Genomic DNA, 21,497 nt, shown 5'->3' with positions numbered 1-21,497 from the left:
AAAAACACATTTGAACCACCATGTGATTATTATTATTATTATACCCTGAGATGGGTCAAAGATTGGTAGCAACATTGATTTTCATGCATTGTTATTTTTTGAACAGGGTCAGATTTTATAAAAAACTTCCTTAAGTGTTCCTAAGGCCACAAAATGACACCTTCCCAAAAACTGTTCTAAAAATATCATACGTCAATATTTTCTTTCATTTTAAACAATGCAGTCTTTTAGAACTACTTCTGCCTGAAACATACATATCAAATATTAATATAATTTGTGGAAATTTTAACCCTTTATATGCCTGTTTGTTTACATTAGCCCATGTTTTTTTTAACAGAAAAAACAAAAAAACTAAATATTTTCCAAAAAACACATTTGAACCACCATCTGATTATTATTATTATTATACCCCGAGATGAGTCAAAGATTGGTAGCAACATTGATTTTCATGCATTGTTATTTTTTGAACAGGGTCAGATTTTATAAAAAACTTCCTTTAGTGTTCCTAAGGCCACAAAATGACACCTTCCCAAAAACTGCTCTAAAAATATCATACGTGAATATTTTTTTTCATTTTAAACGATGCAGTCTTTTAGAACTACTTCTGCCTGAAACATACATATCAAATATTAATATAATTTGTGGAAATTTTAACCCTTTATATGCCTGTTTGTTTACATTAGTCCATGTTTTTATAACAGAAAAAACAAAAAACTTTTCCCTTAAAAAAACATTTGAACTACCATTTGATTATAATTATTATTATACCCTGGGATGGGTCAAAGATTGGTAGCAACATTGATTTTGATGCATTGTTATTTTTTGAACAGGGTCAGATTTTATACAAAACTCACACTTGTGATCCTAAGGCCAAAATGACACCAAAATAACACCTTCCCAAAACCTGCTCTAAAAATATCATACATCAATAATTTTTTTCCACTTTAAACTATTAAATCTTTTAACACTACTTCTTCCTGAAACATACATGTCAAATATTAATTAAATTTGTGAAAATTTTAACCCTTTAAATGCCAATATGTTAACGTTAATCGAACCACAGTGTTCAGCTGATGTCGTAAAACCTTTTGTGGGACATCGTAGCCCAAATAGTGACCTGTCCTGATTTCTCACTCCAGAGACTGAGAGCTAATTAATTTTTTATCTGTAAACACCGGTCAGAATGAGCAGCCCCACATAAGCCTGCAGTTTCTCTGTCTCAAGATCTCTCCAGTCTGTGACTGTCTCCCATGTAGGTTTGTCATGGCGCCAATATGCTGCAGGATTTCATGCATCAGCATCAATGAAAAGCTTGAAGTCAGGGCTGATTCGAGCAGTGGCATAGTGTGTGAGCCCTGGGATCAAATCTCTGGCTGTTGGAAAGTAGCGGAGCGTCTCCATGTTTGTGGGAGACCAGAAGATTTTTCAATTTTTGACGTCCATCCTGCCGCCACTTCATCCATCTCCTCTCCGCTCTCACCTTCTGACAAGTCTTCTGAAGATCTCTCTAATGAATTAGACTCCAGCTGGTCTACTTCTACCTCTGAGGCCTCCGTGTCGACCTCAGAAGCTTCGGAGGAAGATGAGGAGCCATCCTCGCTCTTGAAGTGCATGATTATTTCAGGAGCCTTATGTGTGCTGTAATGCCTTGCCATTTTCACTACTTCTGCTATACTGTTCATACTTATAGCAGTGTATTTGCATAAACAACATGAGCGAGAAACAAAATGAAGATTGATTTTGTTTCGGTTCTGGCCTCTCATCGTTTTTATTACTGAATTAGTTTATAACGCAGAATGTGCCTTTCAAAGAGAGAAGAATTTGGATATGTTGAATATGCCCCCCTGGCCCACTCATCACCGACCCCACCCCAACATCACCCCACCCTCTTACCACTCAGACACACTTTTTTTACACACACACCAATTTTCAACATTAAAGGTTTATCTTTTCAGCAGCTATGCGGTCCGCAGAAAACAGCAAAAATTGTGACATTTTGATGAATGCATGAAATGGTAAAAAGTAGCGCCACCTGGTGGACAAGTATAAAAATTAAAACTTCAAGGCCAGTAGTTTAAAATGATATATGGACATAAAGGTATGTATTAGTTTATGTTAAGATAAATGGGGGGTCAAAAATGGTGGTTATAATGGTTTTCAATGGGGCATTTTTTGTCCGAAGGAACACATTAGTCGGTTTTTGCGTAGCTTAGCCATTTTAAGCTAATTTAAAAAACTGAAACCAATATTCTAAAATGTATAAAAAATGATTAACCTTTGGCAAGTTTGGGCAATATTCAATCATCACAGTCAAGATGGTTTAAAAATCAAAATCAAAATGGCACAAAATGTCCCTAGGAACTCTTAAGGGTTAAAATGAGTTTATTAACTATTTCACCGCCAGCGTTTTTAAAAAAAGTTCCCAGCCAGCGCCAGAGTTTTTCATGATTTTCACAAAAGTTTAATGCCTTCCAGAAAATGTTCTTCTTCAAATATATAAACATACAATATACCAAATGAAAGAACAGACCCTCTGCTTTCAAACAAAAAAGAACATTTCATCCTACCTTCAGCAGTTCTTTTGTAATCAGCTTTTGAATATGGGTAGGTTTCTGCAAAAACACCACATTTTGAGCAAAAAGCAGAGATAATTCCATTTTTGTGACGGACTTTTCATAGAGATCCCATTCAGAGCGATCTTTAAAACAGACACGGACATGCAGCTGCTTGCCAGAAGGGCGCCACCTGGTGGATAATAGCGGTATTGCGGAAAGACGGAAATACTCGTCGTTGGCGGGGAAGCGTTTTCTCTTGATTGACGAGATATCTCGTCAATGGCAGCGAAAGAGTTAATCTGTGGCAAGATTTTTTTCACCAGCACATGCCTGAAGACTCATTTCATTTCATTTATTATACAGGAAAGTTAACGTTACAATAATGATACAATTTAAACGGGCCTGACTCAGTGTAAAAACTGGTTTTCAGCAGGTTTCTGTTCTACAGAACATAAAACACAATTCACATAAAAACACATTTTAAACATGAGCTAAACAAATACAAGGACAAAAAAAAACAATACAATCAATGCAGACAAAACTAGGACAATTTAAAAAATATTATTATTTTAATAATAATAACACATATTATTATTATTATTATTATCATTATCATTATCATTATCATTATCATTATCATTATCATCATCATCATCATCATCATTATCATTGTTATTGTTATTGTTATTATTGTTATTATTGTTATCATTATTAAAATATAAATAAACAAAATGAACTGAGTCATTTTTAAATTGTCCTAGTTTTGTCTGTATTGTTGTTTTAGTCCTTGTATTTGTTTAGCTTATGTTTAAAAGTGTGTTTTTTATGTGAAATGTGCTTTATTATTTATATTTTGATATTTTTAAATATGTTTCGTTATTTAAAAGCTGCACAAACTTTTTATTTAAAGTTTAAGATATCAAAATCAAAACATTATATTAGTAAAACTCTGTATAGTGTGTGGCTACACATGAATATCCTAATTTAGTGCCTTATTTAGCTATAATAAGGGAAGTCTAATTGAGTAAATATGATTAATCGATTATGAAAATAATCGTTAGTTGCAGCCCTAGATTCATGTTTGAGAGAAATGCAATATTTGTGTTGGCTTGTTTTGCTTGTTGCCATTTTTGTGAACCACCTCTTCCTATCTCTGTTCTTTTGAGTATTTCATATTCCACATTCATTTTTTCTCCTCCATATCTGTCAACGTTCAGTGTGATTGTGTTTAAAGCTATGTTTGTTTGGCTGCATAATGCACTTGGAGAACCCAGAGACCTGACTGGCCGCTGTTTCTCTCACCTGCTTATGTTCTTCACTCGTATGTTATGTCAAAGGCCTCTGGGTATTAAACGTCTGGTCCAAGAGGGTTTAGACAGTGGTCCATTGTAGCATTTGACCCGAACCCTGACCGCAAAACATTTTTCTCACCTAGTATGTTTACCGAACCATCGTTTTGTTTATTCATATGTTAAAATACTGAAGTAGTCTGAGATCAGCAGATGAGTGAAAAGCCATGACGTATTCTCATTGTTCTCCATTCTGCTGTGAAATTTCGAGCTGGAAAAATGAAACGATTGTTTATCGGTTTGCAAGGCCTGTGTGATGTAGTGGAATAACACGCACTAATGCTTGATGGTATTACTCTGATTCATTGCTCTCATTTCCTGTTCTCTTTCCTTTTTTCTATTTCTCTCCCCCTTTCTCTTTTACCCTCTCTTTCTTTCTCAAATTCAGTTTCAATTGAAGTGTGCATGACAAAACTAATTTCAACTTTTTTGAGTCAACTAATATGTTTAAGTTGAATGAACTCAAAACTTTTTTTCCAGTGCTCTTGTATGTTATGGGCAAATCAATTACAGCTTCTCTTTGTACAATGTGTGCAATGTTCAAAGTAACAATGGTTCAAATGCGGTAATGCAAATACTTACAAAGAAAAATAAAATGTTTGTTCTGCAAAATTAAATAAGTGAAATGATTTTTCTCTGTGTTCTGTGGACCGTGAGCAATGATCGGTGTGATGGCTCCATAATGGATTTTAAATGTCTGCTCTCTGGCGCTCCTGTGTGGACAGGCATGTATCTGGAGAACAGCCCTGAATCTCGCTCAACCTCAGTTGAAATCTAAACTGTACAGAGCTAAACCGCTTCGCCACGGCTCAGACGGCCTAAACAGATGTCTCTCTCTGAATTGTGGGAGCGACCGGACGGTTACGTTCCAACCGGATTCCACATTCCATTTCTCCTTCACCAAGCGTGTATGTGTCTATGTGTGTGTTTGAGTGGATGAGAAATATTTATGTCTCTTTTCTTCGCCCGTGAGCGTGTTCGCAGGTGTACGAGAGATTCCACTTTTACATCGCTGCAGTTACAGACAGCGACCCAGCTGTCTTTAGAGTTCAGAAGCGTTGCGAGCGGTGTGGCTAAAAAGCGATGTCTGTTCGTCACGGCCCTGGCTGTGTTTCTCAACAGAGCCGCGCTTCACCACATCGCAGCCGCCTCTGGGGACGGAGATCCAAAAAACTGCCGTTTTTGGCTCACTCAGCACCTTGCTTTCTGGGCCCAGGCTCATGGTGTTCCCTTCGCTTTATGCTTCGTCAAATCGCCATGACAACCAGCCAGGGTCATTTATCTTCTCCTGGGAAGGCACAGATAAATATTTAGTCCCCTTGGTAGCGGTGGGTTTCTGATTCACTGCTGTGCTGATACGTAATATTTCAAAAAGCAAATTTCAGTCTGGACATGCTGGTAGCTTCTGCGTATTTCATAGGCTTGAGACTATGATGTTGTCCTGGTAACAATTTCAGGGGGAATTAAAAATTTCTAATCCAAGTCAACTCGCAGTTAAACATGTCTGAAAACAACTATTGATCTTTGGTTTCTGTCAGAATTGTTCACTTTTTTCCACACATTTTATATTAATTTGTATAGACCGTTTCATTGGACGCACGTGTGGTGACACGATTACGCGTCTGAGCGGAAATTTACTTTCGGTCTCTGTTTGTTAAATGGTCTGACTAGTGTCTAAACTGAACTCTGGAACAAATATCTCGTCGAAAATAACAAATGTTTTGGTTTCCTAAAGATGAGGGACGATAGCGATCATGGATTACCGCTATTTGAAGTGATGTTTGGCAGCAGATCTGTATTTAAGATTGTATAAATAGCACACATTTTACATAGTAACGTTAGCTAAGTGTAGTCTTTAAAATGCTTTAGCTATTTGAACTAAGGTAATCAACTTAATTTTGCTTGTTATCAGAAATAAACTACTCTAAAAGGACTTGGTTGTTATTGATTCTTAGCGGAGTTCACCGGAAGTTACGCCTGTTCCACGAAAGCCGTTTGTTTATGTTGTTACTGCTATCATCCATTGTCAAGGCTGTGCTTTTCACCCGCTTTTTATAAGCCAAGGATCTCTAATGGATAGAGATGACATTGTCACATATAAAACTGTGTGCATTTTAAAAATGGGAAAACACCACCATTTTTCAATATTTTACTATGTTCTTACCTCAACTTAGACAAATTAATACATACCTATCTTTTTCAATGCGTGCACTTAATCTTTGTACAGCGCCTCATAAAAGTGTTAGCATTTAGCCTAGCCCCATTCATTCCTATGGCTCCAAACCGGGATGAATTTAGAAGCCACCAAACACTTCCATGTTTTCCCTATTTAAAGACTGTTACATTACACGAGTTAGTTTGGGGGCACAAAATAAAAATTATGTTTGGAGCCAAGTGCACAGCGCAACGTCTAAATGGGCGTGTCCGAATCCACTTTTGCTAATTTAACGACGGGAAAAATGGTTTGTGCGCCGAGCACTTGGTTGAAAAGGGTTGGTCCTATTTTTTTATGATTAATGGGAGTATTTTGGGCGTAATGTGCAATAAACCAATGAGAGTCTCAGCTCTCATCCCCTTTAAAAGCCAGTTGTGCCGGCGCTATGTCTAATCTCTATTTAGATGACGGACTTTGTAAACTGAAAAACTAAGCGGAGGAAGAAGATCCCCAGTTTAAGATTGATGTTAAATAATTGTGTTGTTTTTCACTTGTATTGAAATTTGTTATTTTTTCATTAAAACCTTTAAAACCTGTTTTCTTTTAGTCATGGAAGTAAAAAAGCAGACTTTTAATTGCTTTAAATGTATGGCTATCCAATATCATCAAAAATAATTTACAAGTATGCGAGAAAAGGTTTGTACTGTAAAAATATTTTATTTGTAACAAACAGGAGATGAAGAATTTACAAACGGCTCTCCGCAAGGTTCAGCACTTGGACAGCGTCAGTTTTTTTTAAGCATTACTTAAAAATGTTTCTCATCTCACCATATCCACATGTACAGAGTCATCATATACAATAAATCCGTAAGGTAGCATTTAAAAAAAAACATTTAAAAACAGATGCATTTGTTTAAAGCAAAGCATTTATTTACTTTCCAGGCTTCAGGTGAAGCAGCTCTTTGCGCCTTCTAACGTCTCATAATTAGTCCTCATTTATGTCCAAGAGACTCAATAATAATCTTTTACATTCAATCCTTTAATCTTTCATATTTAAAAGCGTTTTTGTGCCGCTGCGCATTCATGTATGTGTTAAGCAAACCCGCTTGTCCTCCCGTTTATAGGCGCATATTACTAATGCGCTCTTTAAATAACAACGCTCCTCAAAATAGCAACGCGGCAACAACGCGCCTGAACACACCTCGTTTTCAGACCAGAACGCCCATGGGCGCAAAGGGGGCTCAAATGCATTTGCAAATTATAATTGCGCAGGGTGGAAACTAACAAAAGACACTTGCGTCGCGCATTGCGCCGGGTGTAAGATAGAGCCCCAAGTCTCTAATGATCAATCATAAGATGTAAATATTGTTGGCTACCAAGTTTGTTTTTTTTAATAGTAATTAGTGGTGTAACGGATCGCAGTTGATCCATGATCCGTACAGATCACGACCCACGGTTCGGCTTGCATGCGATTTGCGGATTAATACACAAATTTAAATAGGATGAAAGTTGATCATTTGTACGTGTTTCAAAGGCTTGCAAAAGTTAACACCTAAGTGATTTTAAACAATTTAACCGTTAAAAGGTGCTAAAGTGAGCAATTCTCTGTATGCACAGACACACATGCTGTTGAATGTGTCCAGTCCAACTCCAATCAGGAACGTCAATTTTAGGGTTGAACCGAAAACCGGAAACATTAAAATGCTGTTTCTATTCGGAACGAACCAATTGGGAAAAAATTGTGGTTCAAAGCCCTGCTTGGAGCCATAGGAATGAATGGGGCTAGACTAAATGCTAACACATTCACGAAGCACTTTACAAAGATTAAAAGTGCACGCATTGATAAAAGTTGAGGTAAGAACATAGTAAAATATTGAAAAACTGTGGTGTTTTCCTTTAAATCGCGATGATTATGTCAATACTTGCACAATAACCAATGAGAGAGGGAGTTGAATGACAGACCTTTTGAAAAAAAAACGACTGCAAAAGAAACTGCTGTATGTGTCTGGTAGACAGCAGAGACAGAAAATCAGCTTATGAAAGTATGGAAAAAACACGACTACCTGAAAACATTTGCCTCAAAAACAAGAGCTGAGGAGGAATCGCCTCATTTTTAAACACACCGTGTGAATTTAAAATGCTGCTAGCGTACTAGCTAACATGTATACATTCAAAATAATAATAAATGTGTCAAAATCTCCATTCTTTAAATCCGCTTCCTGGTGAGATTATGTGACGCATTCCCTTTGGTGCCATAATCTTGTTGTGTGTTGCGGCATGATTTTCAAATCTGTTAGTGTGAGCATGTCTCAGATTTAGCAGAAGAAAATCTGTTGAAGTTCTCCTTATGTGTGTGTTTCAACTAGATTTTATAATCGGCCAGGATTTTTAAAATCCTATAGTGTGCCTAGAGCCTAGCACAGTACATTTTGACAACGATCATTTAGCTCAATTTAGGCTGAATATAACTTAATATTGTTCATTTGTTAATGCATGATTGCATTTGTTCACCACAAAATCTGTTTTTCTGTCCATCTTTCACTCTCTTGCTAGATCCATGAGAAGTTACAGTGTTATGAAGACTGCTCACCAACTCCAGTACTGGACAGCGCCAGCTCACTGGCCCAAGACGTGAGTGAGCCACATGCACACACTTCCTGTTAAACATCAAAACACCTCTATGCTCATAAACTTTGCACTCTTCTGCATGGGTTAACTCTGACACACGTTTGAAGACAGACACGACGCGCGCCTGCAAAAACACACACACACACGTCTCCCGGCACGTCTAGTTTAAGACTCCGGGAGCAACTTGTCATTAAAAGAAAGAGGAAAGATAGATGGATGTCTGGGGCAGAGAACACGAGTAGAGATGGGCTGCAGATGAGAGCGTGAGATGAGGCATGGTGTATTGTGTGTGTCTGCATAAGACATTAGTCATCAGTATTATAAAACACTCAACGTTTAAACTCTCAACGGTTTGCATAATGTAAACTGACTACTACATCAACACGGCCACATAGACATACACACACAGAGAAACCTATGTAAACTTTCAAGAGTTTATTCTGGATATGATCAGAGAGAGAAAAGGACACAAAGGAGAATCGGAGAAGAGCAGCCCGGGTCAACGTTGTTGTTCAGATGAGCAGAAGTGCTTTGCTATTTGATTGAGAAAGTATCATTGCATAATAAGATACATCTGGTAAAACAAAGTGTTGTTTCGTACATCCTACACTTACTGCCTACTGCGTCGACCCAAGACGAGCAAATCAGCTTTGATAAATTCCTGCACAACCAGTCATCAAATCTCTGCTTCCGACATGAAACTTTCTCAGATTTACACTTTCCTTTAGAGTCCCTACAGATCTTACATGCAGATAATCTGATACCTGCGTGTGCGGGCACACGCGGCCCATCAAAGGGCTAAACAGCCAAAGCGACCACGTATCATTTTCATCCGTTGCTGTGAAGTATATACGGCCTGCTGCTGTTTTAAATGCTGTAGTGGGTTTGCCGCCGCAGCTCATTTGAGTGTTAAGTTTCGCTAATGGAGCTTTAATTTATAGTTAAACATAAAATACCATTTTAACCTCCGCCTGGCCCGGGATGCTGTCTAGCATCGGCGCAGCAGGCGTGCTCCTTTCATGCACATGCACAATTTCACAGAAAGCTTTTAGCGAGATGACACATACAATCTGTGCTTAAAAGCAAGCATATCTAATGGAGTTAAGGAGCAGGTGTGCAGTACTCATTTTGCCCACAGGTAGGCAGTAAAGAGACTTGGTTCGGAGAAGACTGAATAAAATCAATTGCCAAAGTACAGTCGTCTTCATGTCCCTGGTGTCTTCCATTAGACAGTGGAAAAATGGACCGCTCCAGAGCCTGCTGGATGATCCTCCACGCATCTCATTCCTCTTAGAAGAAGTCTGTTCTGGAGACGTCAGTCAGACAAATGCGTAACAAGTATGTCAGATTACACCAGAGCAGCATAAAACTATATCATTGATAGATTAAAGAAACCGCTTGTAGGGCTATTTTAGATGATCATTCTATTGCCAGGCGCAAAACAGATGTCTCAAACCAGACATGCATTGCGATTTTTGCCAGATTTCTGCTGTCTAAAATTCACAGATTGTAAAAGATTACTTTTGCTGCAAGGCAAAGATTGGCAGTCTTGGGTCACTTAGCGTGTTATTTTTCACAGAGTAGTTGCTTTTGCAGAACATCTTCAGCTGAGTTTTTGGGCCGCGTTTGTGCATTGTGACTGTGATGCATCCAATGGGAACATTGCAATTTGGTGCCTAAGTAACATGCCAATTGTAATCTACCTCAGCCAGATTATATCCCAGACAACTCAACCGACTCCAGACACTTGCTTTTTTATTTAACTTCTTTTCCAGGTAATAGATTGCTAAATTGTAGCACAAAGACTAGCTTTTGTTTGTCTAATCATTTCTTAGTTCTGTAAAAATGTCTAAATGTGATGTGGACTGGTGATGTAAAACAGACAGTCAGTGCTTTTAGGTGTGAGGTGTAGGTCTTTGCTCTGTATAGCATTCTGTCTATACCCGAGATCTCATTTTGTAAAGCATAAAAAGCAAAATGAGACCACATGCTTCTAGATTGAATTAACACTGAAGCACACACAAAAATCAGTAAGTTGTTAATTCAGGGTTGGATAATTTTTGACCTGTGCTGTCTAAAAGAGTCTGAATGCAGACAGACTAATTTGGAGCTACAGGCAAAAGATTTTGATTTTTTCATAAAAATAAGTACATTAAGCCCTCATCTAGAGATCCCAATGCTCCGAAAAATAATTAAAGTGCACCTATTTCATTGCTAAAAAAACATTATTATTTTGTGTATTTGGTAAAATACAATGCAGGGTTTCCCGCAGAAAATTTGTTAGTTAAGGTGGTAGGGTTGGGTGGGTGTGCTGGGCCGAGGGCGTGGCAATCAAAGGGATGGGGCATATGCGTCATGATGAAAATTAAAATATTTTTATTTAAAACACTTAAATAAAACTTAATTTTGAAGAAACTATGACAAAAAATGAACACACACTATATAATTAATGAATTAAATGTTTTTAATGGGAATAGCTGCGTGATGAAGTGAAACTAAAGGGTTAATAAACACAAACTAAAGCAGATGTTGTAGAACGTCTGGCAAACGATGATAAATAGCACGAAGATTGTATAAACTGATGATTTCCCACTATTAATTACATTATCTTAAAGGAGTGTAACTACTGTAGCATGTAAATAATGCACATAAATAATGTGAGCAATAGCGCTCAACAATTATATTTATCAACAAGCATGTGAAACCTAGCTAGCAGGTTGCTAAAACAACAAAATCACCAGCTAACTTACTTTAAAACTATAAACTAATACAATAACAGGCTTAAATAACCCCGAAACATAAGTCCACTTACAGTTCTTACGGACATGTGTTTTATCAACTGGCTATCCTCCAGACATGATGGACCACGTCTTATCTCATTTCGGCCATGTGGTGCGCGTACACACTCGCGGTGTGAAGCGCATCTGTGCTATTCTCCGAGATGTTTTATCAACTGGCTAGTTATCCTCCAGACAGTGACCGTCCGGACCACGTCTTTCTTAAGGCCCGGGTATACTTTTTTTCCGCGTCCGCGTCCGGCTCGCGCGCGCATGCGTCCGCGCAGCTTTCCGAGTATAGTCCCCGCGGCTACACGCGGATGGCCGCGTTCGACACTTTACGCAATACAAATGATTTCTTATTCAAATTATAAGTCTAACAGGCTGTCAGGGCAGCACTGATTTGGCGACATTTACAGTACATTAAAACATTAGGATAGGTGAAGAAAAGTAACCGATCCACCATTGCAAACACAGTTTAGAACAAACAACAAGACAACAAAGAACAGGAATCAAACAAACATGCTCCAGAGCTTTCTGTTCTTGGAAGAAGTAAAAGTTAAAGAAGAAAAACGATAGTATGTGTGAAAATGCTGTCTATTTCCTTTGTATAATTGTTTATAGTGGAGTGCCCTGTCTAAACATTTTCACGCGCATGCGCTGTTGTACGCGGACAGTACGCGCACTGTCCGCGCGGTCTCAAATTTTGGGCTGCACGCGGACGGTCCGCGCGGCCGGCCGCGGACCCTCTTGATGACGAAAATGACGTCATGCGGACGGCGCGCGTACGCGGACGTCCCTAGTATACTTTCGGCTTTAGTTTGGCCGTGTGGCGTGCGTCCTCTAGTTAAGGCAGTATGGTTTCCAAGCTTAGGCAGGCCGCCTTAACTGAAATGTGCTGCGGGAAACCCGGCAATGTGTTCACGTGGTTTATGATTATGCAAAACACATTTTCCACATACTGTACATTTTTGTAGCTCCATCTATCATGTCTTCCTCAAACGCATTGATTTTGTACAAAAACTTATCGATCTTATAAGCGCTGGGTCTCTGATTAGCCAGCTAATCTGTACGTTGTGATTGGCCTGATTGCCTCTGACATCAGCCTGAAAAGTGATGCTCCTTACCATGTTTGAAAGACTCCGCCTACCCCATGTTATTCAGTGGGACTTGAGACCTAAATAATTTAATTACACTTCAATTATCTTTTTTCCAAAGCTGGTTTCTGTCATTTACTGTAGTTTTTACTGATGTAAATTCAAGTGTTTTTTTTATAATAAGTTTGTTTTTAGTTAGTTATTTAATGTTATAAAAACGATGGTGTTACGTCATGATTGACAGCTGTGATATGCGCATTCTTTTTGCGGCTTTACTTCCTGCTCACTACTGCGCAGGTCTGGTCCCGAAATTGCTACTGCGCAAACTCAAGACCCAAGATGTCAGCGCCGTATTGGGACACTGGCGGCTTCACTTTTCACCAATGGAAGAGAGCGAACGGGTGTCGTCCATCTTTTTTTATAGTCTAAGCGGGAGGAATTATGATTATGTCGGTCTTGTCCATGTCAACAGGCCCAGGAAGTAAAATCCGTTTGTTTGTTGTAGTCCAAGAAAAGAGATTTACGCTGGAGACGATAACTCGCATTATCGTTTACTTTGGGTTTTGTACCTTTTGCATTAACATGTACTAATACACACTTACAAACCAAAGGAAATGTAAAAAAGTGAATCGGACGATAGTTGCTAAAATGATTTTTATTTGTCAATGTGTATTGTCAACGGTGTGCTTACCACCATTTATCAGATTATTTCCTTTTGTATACAACAGAATAAAGAAACAAAACACACAAACACTGCTTATGATTGTAGAAAGAATATCTTGGGTGATTCAGTAAAAGCAATGAAGTCTCACCTTATCCGAAATTAACGTTCTGAGTGTCATTTACTAACTATACAATTTTTAACTACGAAATCTTTAAACTTTGTTTTTTCCAGGGTTCAGTGAAAACTAAATGCCAGGTTTTAAATGAGGTATCACACTATGGGACCCCAGTGTACATATATAAAAATACACTGACCCAAGAGCTGCATGCACTCGTTTTCTTCAAATGTGACCCTTTCATTGCCTTGACATTAGGAGCAATGTGTGGTATCTGTACACATGACTTATTTTGTGTGTGTGTGTGTATGGGTCACTGTCACCATTACTCAGTCGAACGTCACCTTCCATTTGGCTGGTTACTAACAGTGGAAAGTCTACTGGGATCCTAAGGGAGTGATTCCTTAAACACTGATTACAACATTTTAGCACAGTCATTCCACACACACACACACATGGATCCAGAGCAAGTGGGGTCAGTAATAAGGTCATTGCTTAGGAGTAACACTTTAAATGGGTCTGGGGAACAAGCACATCTCTCTCCTTGCACAGAAAACTGCAGTTTGTCTCTGTGCTTCATTTAGCCTGCATATGTCCTGCTTGGCTACCTATAAATCTCTCAATCCCTTAAACATACACATACACACACACACACACACACACACACACACACACACACACACACACACACACCCTCCACCTGCTACCTACCTCAAGGGAGACATTAATACTCCAATTATTCAATATATAAATGTGTGCTCATGTCTGTATGACCAATGCATGAGCTCATGGATGTTATCAGTGCTCTATTTTTTTCTCATTCTTTTTCTCTTGTTGTCTTTTTCTATCAGCTGTCAGAGGAACTTCAGGGACATGGTGCGAGTGGCGAGATCAGAGAGCTTGTTAAACTACTGTCCAAACCACACGTAAAGGTGAGAATTAACACAAACACTTAACACGTGCCACAAAAGGCCACCAGCTTGTCAATGTCATCAACACTTTATTGTCATGTGTGTTATCAGTGAAAGGTGCTATTTTTCACATTGTAGAATGATTGTAGTTTCAGCAAAACTAGGAAATGTCAAGGAAATATGGAAAATAGGAATATTGTAGTGACCCAAAAATGCTTCCTTCTTATATCTTAGGCTCTTCAAGCTAGCCAACTTTTCTGTAGATTTCTGGATCTCCAAGTGCCATTTAACAGAATCATTAATTTTTTTTAAACCGATTTAGATAAATGCATTTGGCAGATGCTTTCATTCAAAGCGACTATCAGTGAAAATACATTGTATCAGTATGTGTGTTCCCAGGAATCAAACCCATTACATTTGGGCTACTAATGCAAGGCTCTACCAACTGAGTTACAGGTACACATGCTATTTAAATGTATATATTTCACCATATGATTTTCTTTTGCGTACCAAACTGTGTTTCTGCTGCTTAACTGGTAGAGCAATATGCTAGCAGTGCAAAAGGTCATGGGTTTAATACGAGGGGCAACCCTCCGGTCTCTTGTGAAGCTAACACAGAAGTGGCTTAAAATGCAATTCATTGACTAGCCGCTAGAGACTGGCTCCTAAAGTGAGTCAATCCCATACACCCCCATGTTAAAATGCCCAACTTTACAAAAGAAACGGGGCTGTGCAATAAATCGTTTTTGATTTTGAATTTCAATTTTTGATTCAATCAAATACAAAAACAAAATAATCGAAGTAAAACTATTATTGTGCTATTAAAATATAAATTGCGTGCTGTTGGATTGACGTCTTTGTAAGGCACTTCGAAGGCACCACTGTTTGACACGTGTAGCCTATTACAAAACTTACTTAATAAAAAATGCATGTTTTTAAAGTCACAAAGTATTGCGATAAATAATCGTGATTATGATTTTGCCCATAACAGCAGCCCTAAGCAGAAATAAATTTGTTTACAAAAAGTGGTTTTGGTCTATATAGCTAATTTTACCCTTTATGACAACTGCGAGGGGCTTCTCATCTCATCTGTTTCAATTATATTAAGCCTTAAAGTTCTGCAAAATTAGGGGCTTGGCCACTTGAGTGACAGGTGAATTGCCACTGCTAGCACTACCAGGCACCTCAACTCCACCCACATTCTGTCTCTTTGCCCATTTTTGGTTTTCTGCAAGTGACACACTACCAAGATAGCGACGGCGGGCTGCGCCAACTTTGGTAGATGGTCCTCACTGCAGAACACGACATCCAGGAGGCGGGGTTGGATCTAGATCCAACTCCTCCCACTTTATATTCCGCCAAATGAACCCGAATATTTGCGTTGTTGCAGCCCGCAATTAGTTACAACCTGTGGTCGCCAACGTTTGATCTTATCAGTTTAAGTGTACGTTTGATTAATAATATAGTCGAGAAAGATTTATAATTTAGAAAGTATCACAGTTAGGTGTAAGGGGATGTAAGGGACATGTTCTCGACAGTTTTTTTTGTGATTGTTGCGGGCAAAAATTCCTTGATCTTGTGGCACGTTTTCTTAAAAAATGCAATGGAATATGCAGGATATTTATGCAATTTTATGCGATGAAATTGCGGGAACTGTGTGAACTTGCAAAAACTTTTGCAGCTTTTCATTGATGTTCACGTCGCGTAATTATGTCACTTCCTAACATTCCCATGACAACAGGGGACATGGCTGCGCATGTGTGAAGTTAATGCAACATTTTTTAACTTTCTGCTAAGATATATATGACTTTTTGCTACCAAAACAAGGGCATTATGAAAACATGCGAGCAGAAAGCGTATTTAAAAAATGCGGACTTTGGCTGATAATGCATTCAATCATGCGATCGCATAATCGCACTTTTCTGGAGGGACTAATTAATAAAGTAACTTTGCATCTAAAAGTGGTCAACATTTTCAGACATAAAAGTTTGTCTAAACTTTTGAATGGTATAGTGGTATATGTTCATCGATATATGATGTTATTACCTTTCATTTGAATTAGTCTAAAATATCATGATAATTCTTCTTTCGATATCCCTCTCTTCCTTAACCTCTTTTCGCCTCCTTTCCGTCTTGAACTCGATGTGTATTGGCAGAGCACGTAAAGCACTAGCAGATGGCTTGCGGGGACTAGAATGGCGTCTCTGTACGACAGTAACTGTATCACTCTCAATTAGTGTTGAAATGATCCATTCCCTACGACCAGACATAAATCAGAACCTATTAAATGATCTCCTTTCTCCTCCCTCCTTTATTATTCACACATGAAAAAACACATTTTAGTCATATTAGGCCGCTTACAGACTTATATTGACATTGATGAAAGCGGCAATTACGACGACCACATCACGGAAAAAATACTACTTCGGTCTCAGTCGGGAAGAAAAAGAAAGAGAGAGAAAAAGCAGATGAGTGGCTCAGTAGTTTGTGTAGAACAATAGAAGTGTATTACCGTTCTCTTTGTGTGTAGGTTGTGTGCAGGTATAGGTACTTATTTCAACAGGTTGACTAATGATCCGCCGGATGACAAACTCTTTGCATGCCCGGTTACATTTCCCAGACTTTATTTGAACAAGTTTAGCAATTTGTTATTGCTGGAGGCATATAGCTAATTAACATGCACACACACGGCAAGAGTACCTGAACTGAGTGGTGATGACCACTTTTGTCCCAAAGTTCACCGGTTTGCTGTTTTGTTATCTGGTTTGATACTGACCCTGCTGCTTCCTAAACCCTATACATCCACAAACACCCTTTGTATCTGTGTGTGTCTGAGCGTGCGGGGCTGGGCAAGATAGTGTATAGACGTGGTGGGAACAGATCGAAGATATTACGCTGCAGCTTTAATCTTTATAAGAATGAAGAGACAAATGTTTTTGGATTGGGCTAATCGAAGTTAAGAGGCAGAGAGACGATAGAGTTTCCCTGTAGTATTCCTTGCCGTAAACAGACAGTAGTAAAGTCAGATTTCACTACACAGCTCTATATCAAAGCTTTATAGCGACCGAGATATTCCTATTAAATGGCAGTGAAATATTGTGGCGGTGGGGGATCTAACATTTGTCATCATCAGACCCATGTGTCTTTGGAATGGCTGCTTATCCACATTAAAAAATAGCCTATTGTTTTGCACATTACTCAATTTCAAGAGGTTTTTTTTGTCATGTTTCCAGACAATTTTAAAACATAAGATGGTTTGAATTTATTGGTGTCGTATACAAAAGCTGGTCCCACTTTATATAGGTGTCTTAAAATATATTGTTTTCAGACATAAGAAGGATACAGTGTATTGTGCACATACATGTTCTGGTTTAGGATTAGATTGGTATAGGGTCTGGATTGTGACTACATTCAAATACTTTACCAACGTGAAATCTATTCAATGATAGATTTATGTACACTGAAAAAAATTATTCATTGAATTTAATCAATTTTTTAAGGTAAGTGGTTGCAATCAATTTATTTAAGCTGCATTTAAACAAAAAAGATTAGTAAAGCGAAGTAAAATATAAAACTTTTGTTTAAATGTAGCTTAAATAAATTGATTGCAACCACTTACCTTAAAAAAATTGATTAAATTGAATGAATCATTTTTTTCTATGTATGTATGTATGTATGTATGTATGTATGTATGTATGTATGTATGTATGTATGTATGTATGTATGTATGTATGTATGTATGTATGTATGTATGTATATATACACATACACATACACATACACATATATATAGACTTATGTATTGACTTTTTATGTAAAGAAACCTAATATAAACCCAAAAGCCTTTAAAGGAATAGTTCACCAAAAAATGAAAAGCCTGTCATAATTTACTTAACCTCAAGTTGTTCCTAACCTGTATGAATTTCTATGTTCTGCTGAACACAAATGAAGATATTGAAAAAAAAAATAATTACAAAACATATGGCACCATTCACTTCCATCTGCTTGGTTACAACATTCTACAAAATATCATCCTTTGACTCCAGCAGAACAAAGAAATTTATACAAAATGATGACAGACTTTAAATTTTTTGGTGCACTATCCCTTTAAATCATGCTTTTGGCCCGCATTGATGTATTGGCACCATTGGCACTAAAAAAGAGGTAAAGCCTTGCATCAGTCGTGCAGAAGGTTGTGGGTTCAATCCTAGGGAGCACACGTACTGATAAAATGTATAACTTGTAATGCACTGTAAGTTGCTTTGGATAAAGTGTCTGCAAAATGCTAAAGTTAAAGGCATTTGAGCCACGTAGTTCAGTGTCAGTTCAGGCATTCCCTCACTCTAAAAAAATAAGCTCGTAGTTATTGGGGAACCATTTTAGTGCTATATAGCACCTATGAAGCACCTATAAAGCACCTATGAAGAACCATACGGGGTGATATAGCGCAATATGCTTCTACATAGGTACAACATCGGTGGGTGATTCTCACAAAATCCAGACTTATAAGGTGTCCAGCACAGCCGCGTAGCTATGGGTGGGCCTGGGTGGGCCTGGGTCCACCCACCTGTCAGCTAGGCCCACCCACCTGCCTATCCAGTAAAGCCTATTAGTTATCCTAAAGAGTAAATTATGTTGCATTTATCACTATACTTGACCTATAAAAGAAATCTTTTTTTTAAACTCTTGTTTGCTATTATAATAAGGAATAAGTTAATTTTGTAAATAGTAGTGCAATAAATAGCGCATTTCGAATAGCCTCCTGGCCCCTCCTACACCCCACATCATAGAAATTAACATTAACACCCGGTTTAAGGCTGACACGTAAGGAATAATGAAAGCTGCGCTGCTTCATTGTCTTAGAATGAAGGTCACGAAGACCTTCGGTGAGAAGACTTAGTACAGCTTGATGGTGCACCCTTTAACATTACCGTTGAGGTTTCTGAACCTGAGGTGTTGGTTCAGCAGCTAAAAAAAGAAAAGTCTTTGCATAACATTTGCGCCCATGAGCCTTCTGGTCTGAAAACGAGGTGTTCAGGCGCATTGTTGGTGCGTTGCTATTTTGAGGCAAATAAAATAGACTAGCCTACGCCATGACCAACTAAAACCTGCCAATGGAGAAATATTGCTTTTGTTATTTAATGAGCGCATACGCGCCTATAAACGGCAACGCGCATTTGCGCCTATAAACGGCAACGTTTAAACAAACGTTTAAAATATGAAAAATCAAAGGATTAAAATGATAAAATGTTTTAAAGATTATTATTGAGTGTCTTGGACATAAATAAGGACCGATTATGAGACGTTAGAAGGCGTAAAAACCTGCTTCACCTGTAGCCAGGTAAGTAATTAAATGTTTTGCTTTAAACAAATGCAAATATTGCATTTATTTAGAATTTTTTTAATGCTACCCAAAAATGTATTATATATGATGACTTTGTACCTGTGGATATGATGAGATGAGAACCGTTTTTATGTTATGCTTAAATTTTAAAACACCCACAGCGCTGTTCTAGTGTTGAAATTGCGTTTATAAATTATTTATTGTTACAAATAAACTATTTTTAAAGTACAAACCTTTTCTTGCATATTTGTAAATTATTCTTTGAGATTACTGATCATGTAGGCTATCCATACATTTACAATAATTAAAAGCCTGCTATTTTTACTTCCATGACTGAAAGAAAACGACTTTTAAAGGTTTAAATGAAGAACTTCGTTGCAAAACGAGAGAACTCCGTTTTTAACATTTTTGTCAAATTATTATTATGTTATCATGTTATTATTTTGTTTTATAGTGCTACTTAGCTGTATTTTTTAAGTTATGAAGGTTTAAATCAAAACAAACCAACCGCATTTGAATTGATATTAATTGGAATGCACAACCAAAAAACGAGATTTCTTTTGCAACGAAACTTTTCAAATACCAACAAATTAAGCTACTATTTAAAGTATTTTTAAAGTAGGCCTAGCTTTTCTTGCATATTTGTAAACTATTCTAGATAACATGGATCATCTGGGCTATCAATACATTTACAGCAATTAAAAGCCTGTTATTTTTACTTGAATGATCATGACTGAAAGAAAACGACATTTAAAGGTTTTAATACCAACGAATAACAATTTCATTACAAATAAAAACAACGCATTTTTTTAATATCAATCTTAAACTGGTGGTCTTCTTCCTCTGCTCAGTTTTTTAGTTTACAAATTCTGCCAAAATATGGAATCGGGATGGCGCAAGGCAAGCGCAACTGGCTTGTAAAGGAGATGAGACTCTTATTGGTTTATTGCACATTGCGTTTAGATTGTTAAAATAGGGCCCATACAGGCTTTTGTTCTTATTTTAAACGGTGATATATTGAAACTGGTGTAGTTGTGTGTTTGTATATTTTGATAACAGATGCTTTTTTGGTTAAGGCCCACCTGATTTTCTCTGGGCCCACCCACATTGTGAATCCTGGCTACGCTAGTGGTCCAGCATTAGATTTTTTAAAAAGCCCTTCACAAATTTTTTTGTTGTTGCACATATTAAGGTCTGAACTTACTATAACCATTATTATTAGAGGATTTAAAAAATATTTCCTATAGAATTATTTAAATTTTTAGGTTATCATTATCAAAAATTATCATTACCGCAACATGATATTACATTAAATATATGCATTTACAAACTCATGTTTCGGTAAGAACTAAAAGGTTGTCCAACTATTTATTTTTTTGAAAATGTTAGTTCATTGAGGGCTTAAACAATGATTGAAAATTGTTGCGGAGGATGATACATTTTTTCTTGGACACATTTATATTCCTTATTATTGTCTTTACATTTACCAATGATCCACAAACACCACATGTTTCTTTACTGAAATGTTAAATTGTCTTTATTGTCATTGTATATTTAATACAACGAATATTTCCATGTCAAAGAACCCAAGTCTAATCATGGACACGTTGCGGTAATGACAATTTTCCCCTTAAATGTGGAAAAAACAACAAAATTGGTTTGTATGATGTCATTTGAAACCAAGCAAAGAAATACATGAAGAGATGTTTGTAACTGTATGCTTCTTATTTTGATACTCTTACTTTGCATTTACTTCATTTATTCATAAGTCTAATTTCGCTAGAATCACCAAGGTGCTATATAGCACCTAAAATGGTTCGCCCATGATTACGAGCCAGTGAACCACCTTTAGTGCTATTTAGCACCATTTGTTTTTAGATTGCTGAGAGTCAAACTCATTGC

At 37.5% G+C, this 21,497-nt stretch overlaps 1 protein-coding gene across 2 annotated transcripts in view; it reads left to right on the top strand.

Moving 5' to 3' along the window:
* mpp7a (MAGUK p55 scaffold protein 7a) overlaps positions 1-21,497 on the top strand; it is a 144,907-nt gene that overhangs the window by 40,649 nt on the left and 82,761 nt on the right. For both annotated transcript variants that reach the window (XM_073866920.1, XM_073866919.1), the window contains exons 4-5: positions 8,613-8,690; positions 14,192-14,272. In XM_073866920.1, coding sequence (XP_073723021.1) covers positions 8,613-8,690; positions 14,192-14,272 — 159 coding nt within the window. The remainder of the gene's footprint in view (positions 1-8,612; positions 8,691-14,191; positions 14,273-21,497) is intronic.

This window comes from Misgurnus anguillicaudatus, chromosome 4 (assembly GCF_027580225.2).
Source record: "Misgurnus anguillicaudatus chromosome 4, ASM2758022v2, whole genome shotgun sequence".
Taxonomy (NCBI): domain Eukaryota; kingdom Metazoa; phylum Chordata; class Actinopteri; order Cypriniformes; family Cobitidae; genus Misgurnus; species Misgurnus anguillicaudatus.
Note: the sequence above shows the minus strand (reverse complement) of the source record. Positions and strands in the feature narration are given on the sequence as shown.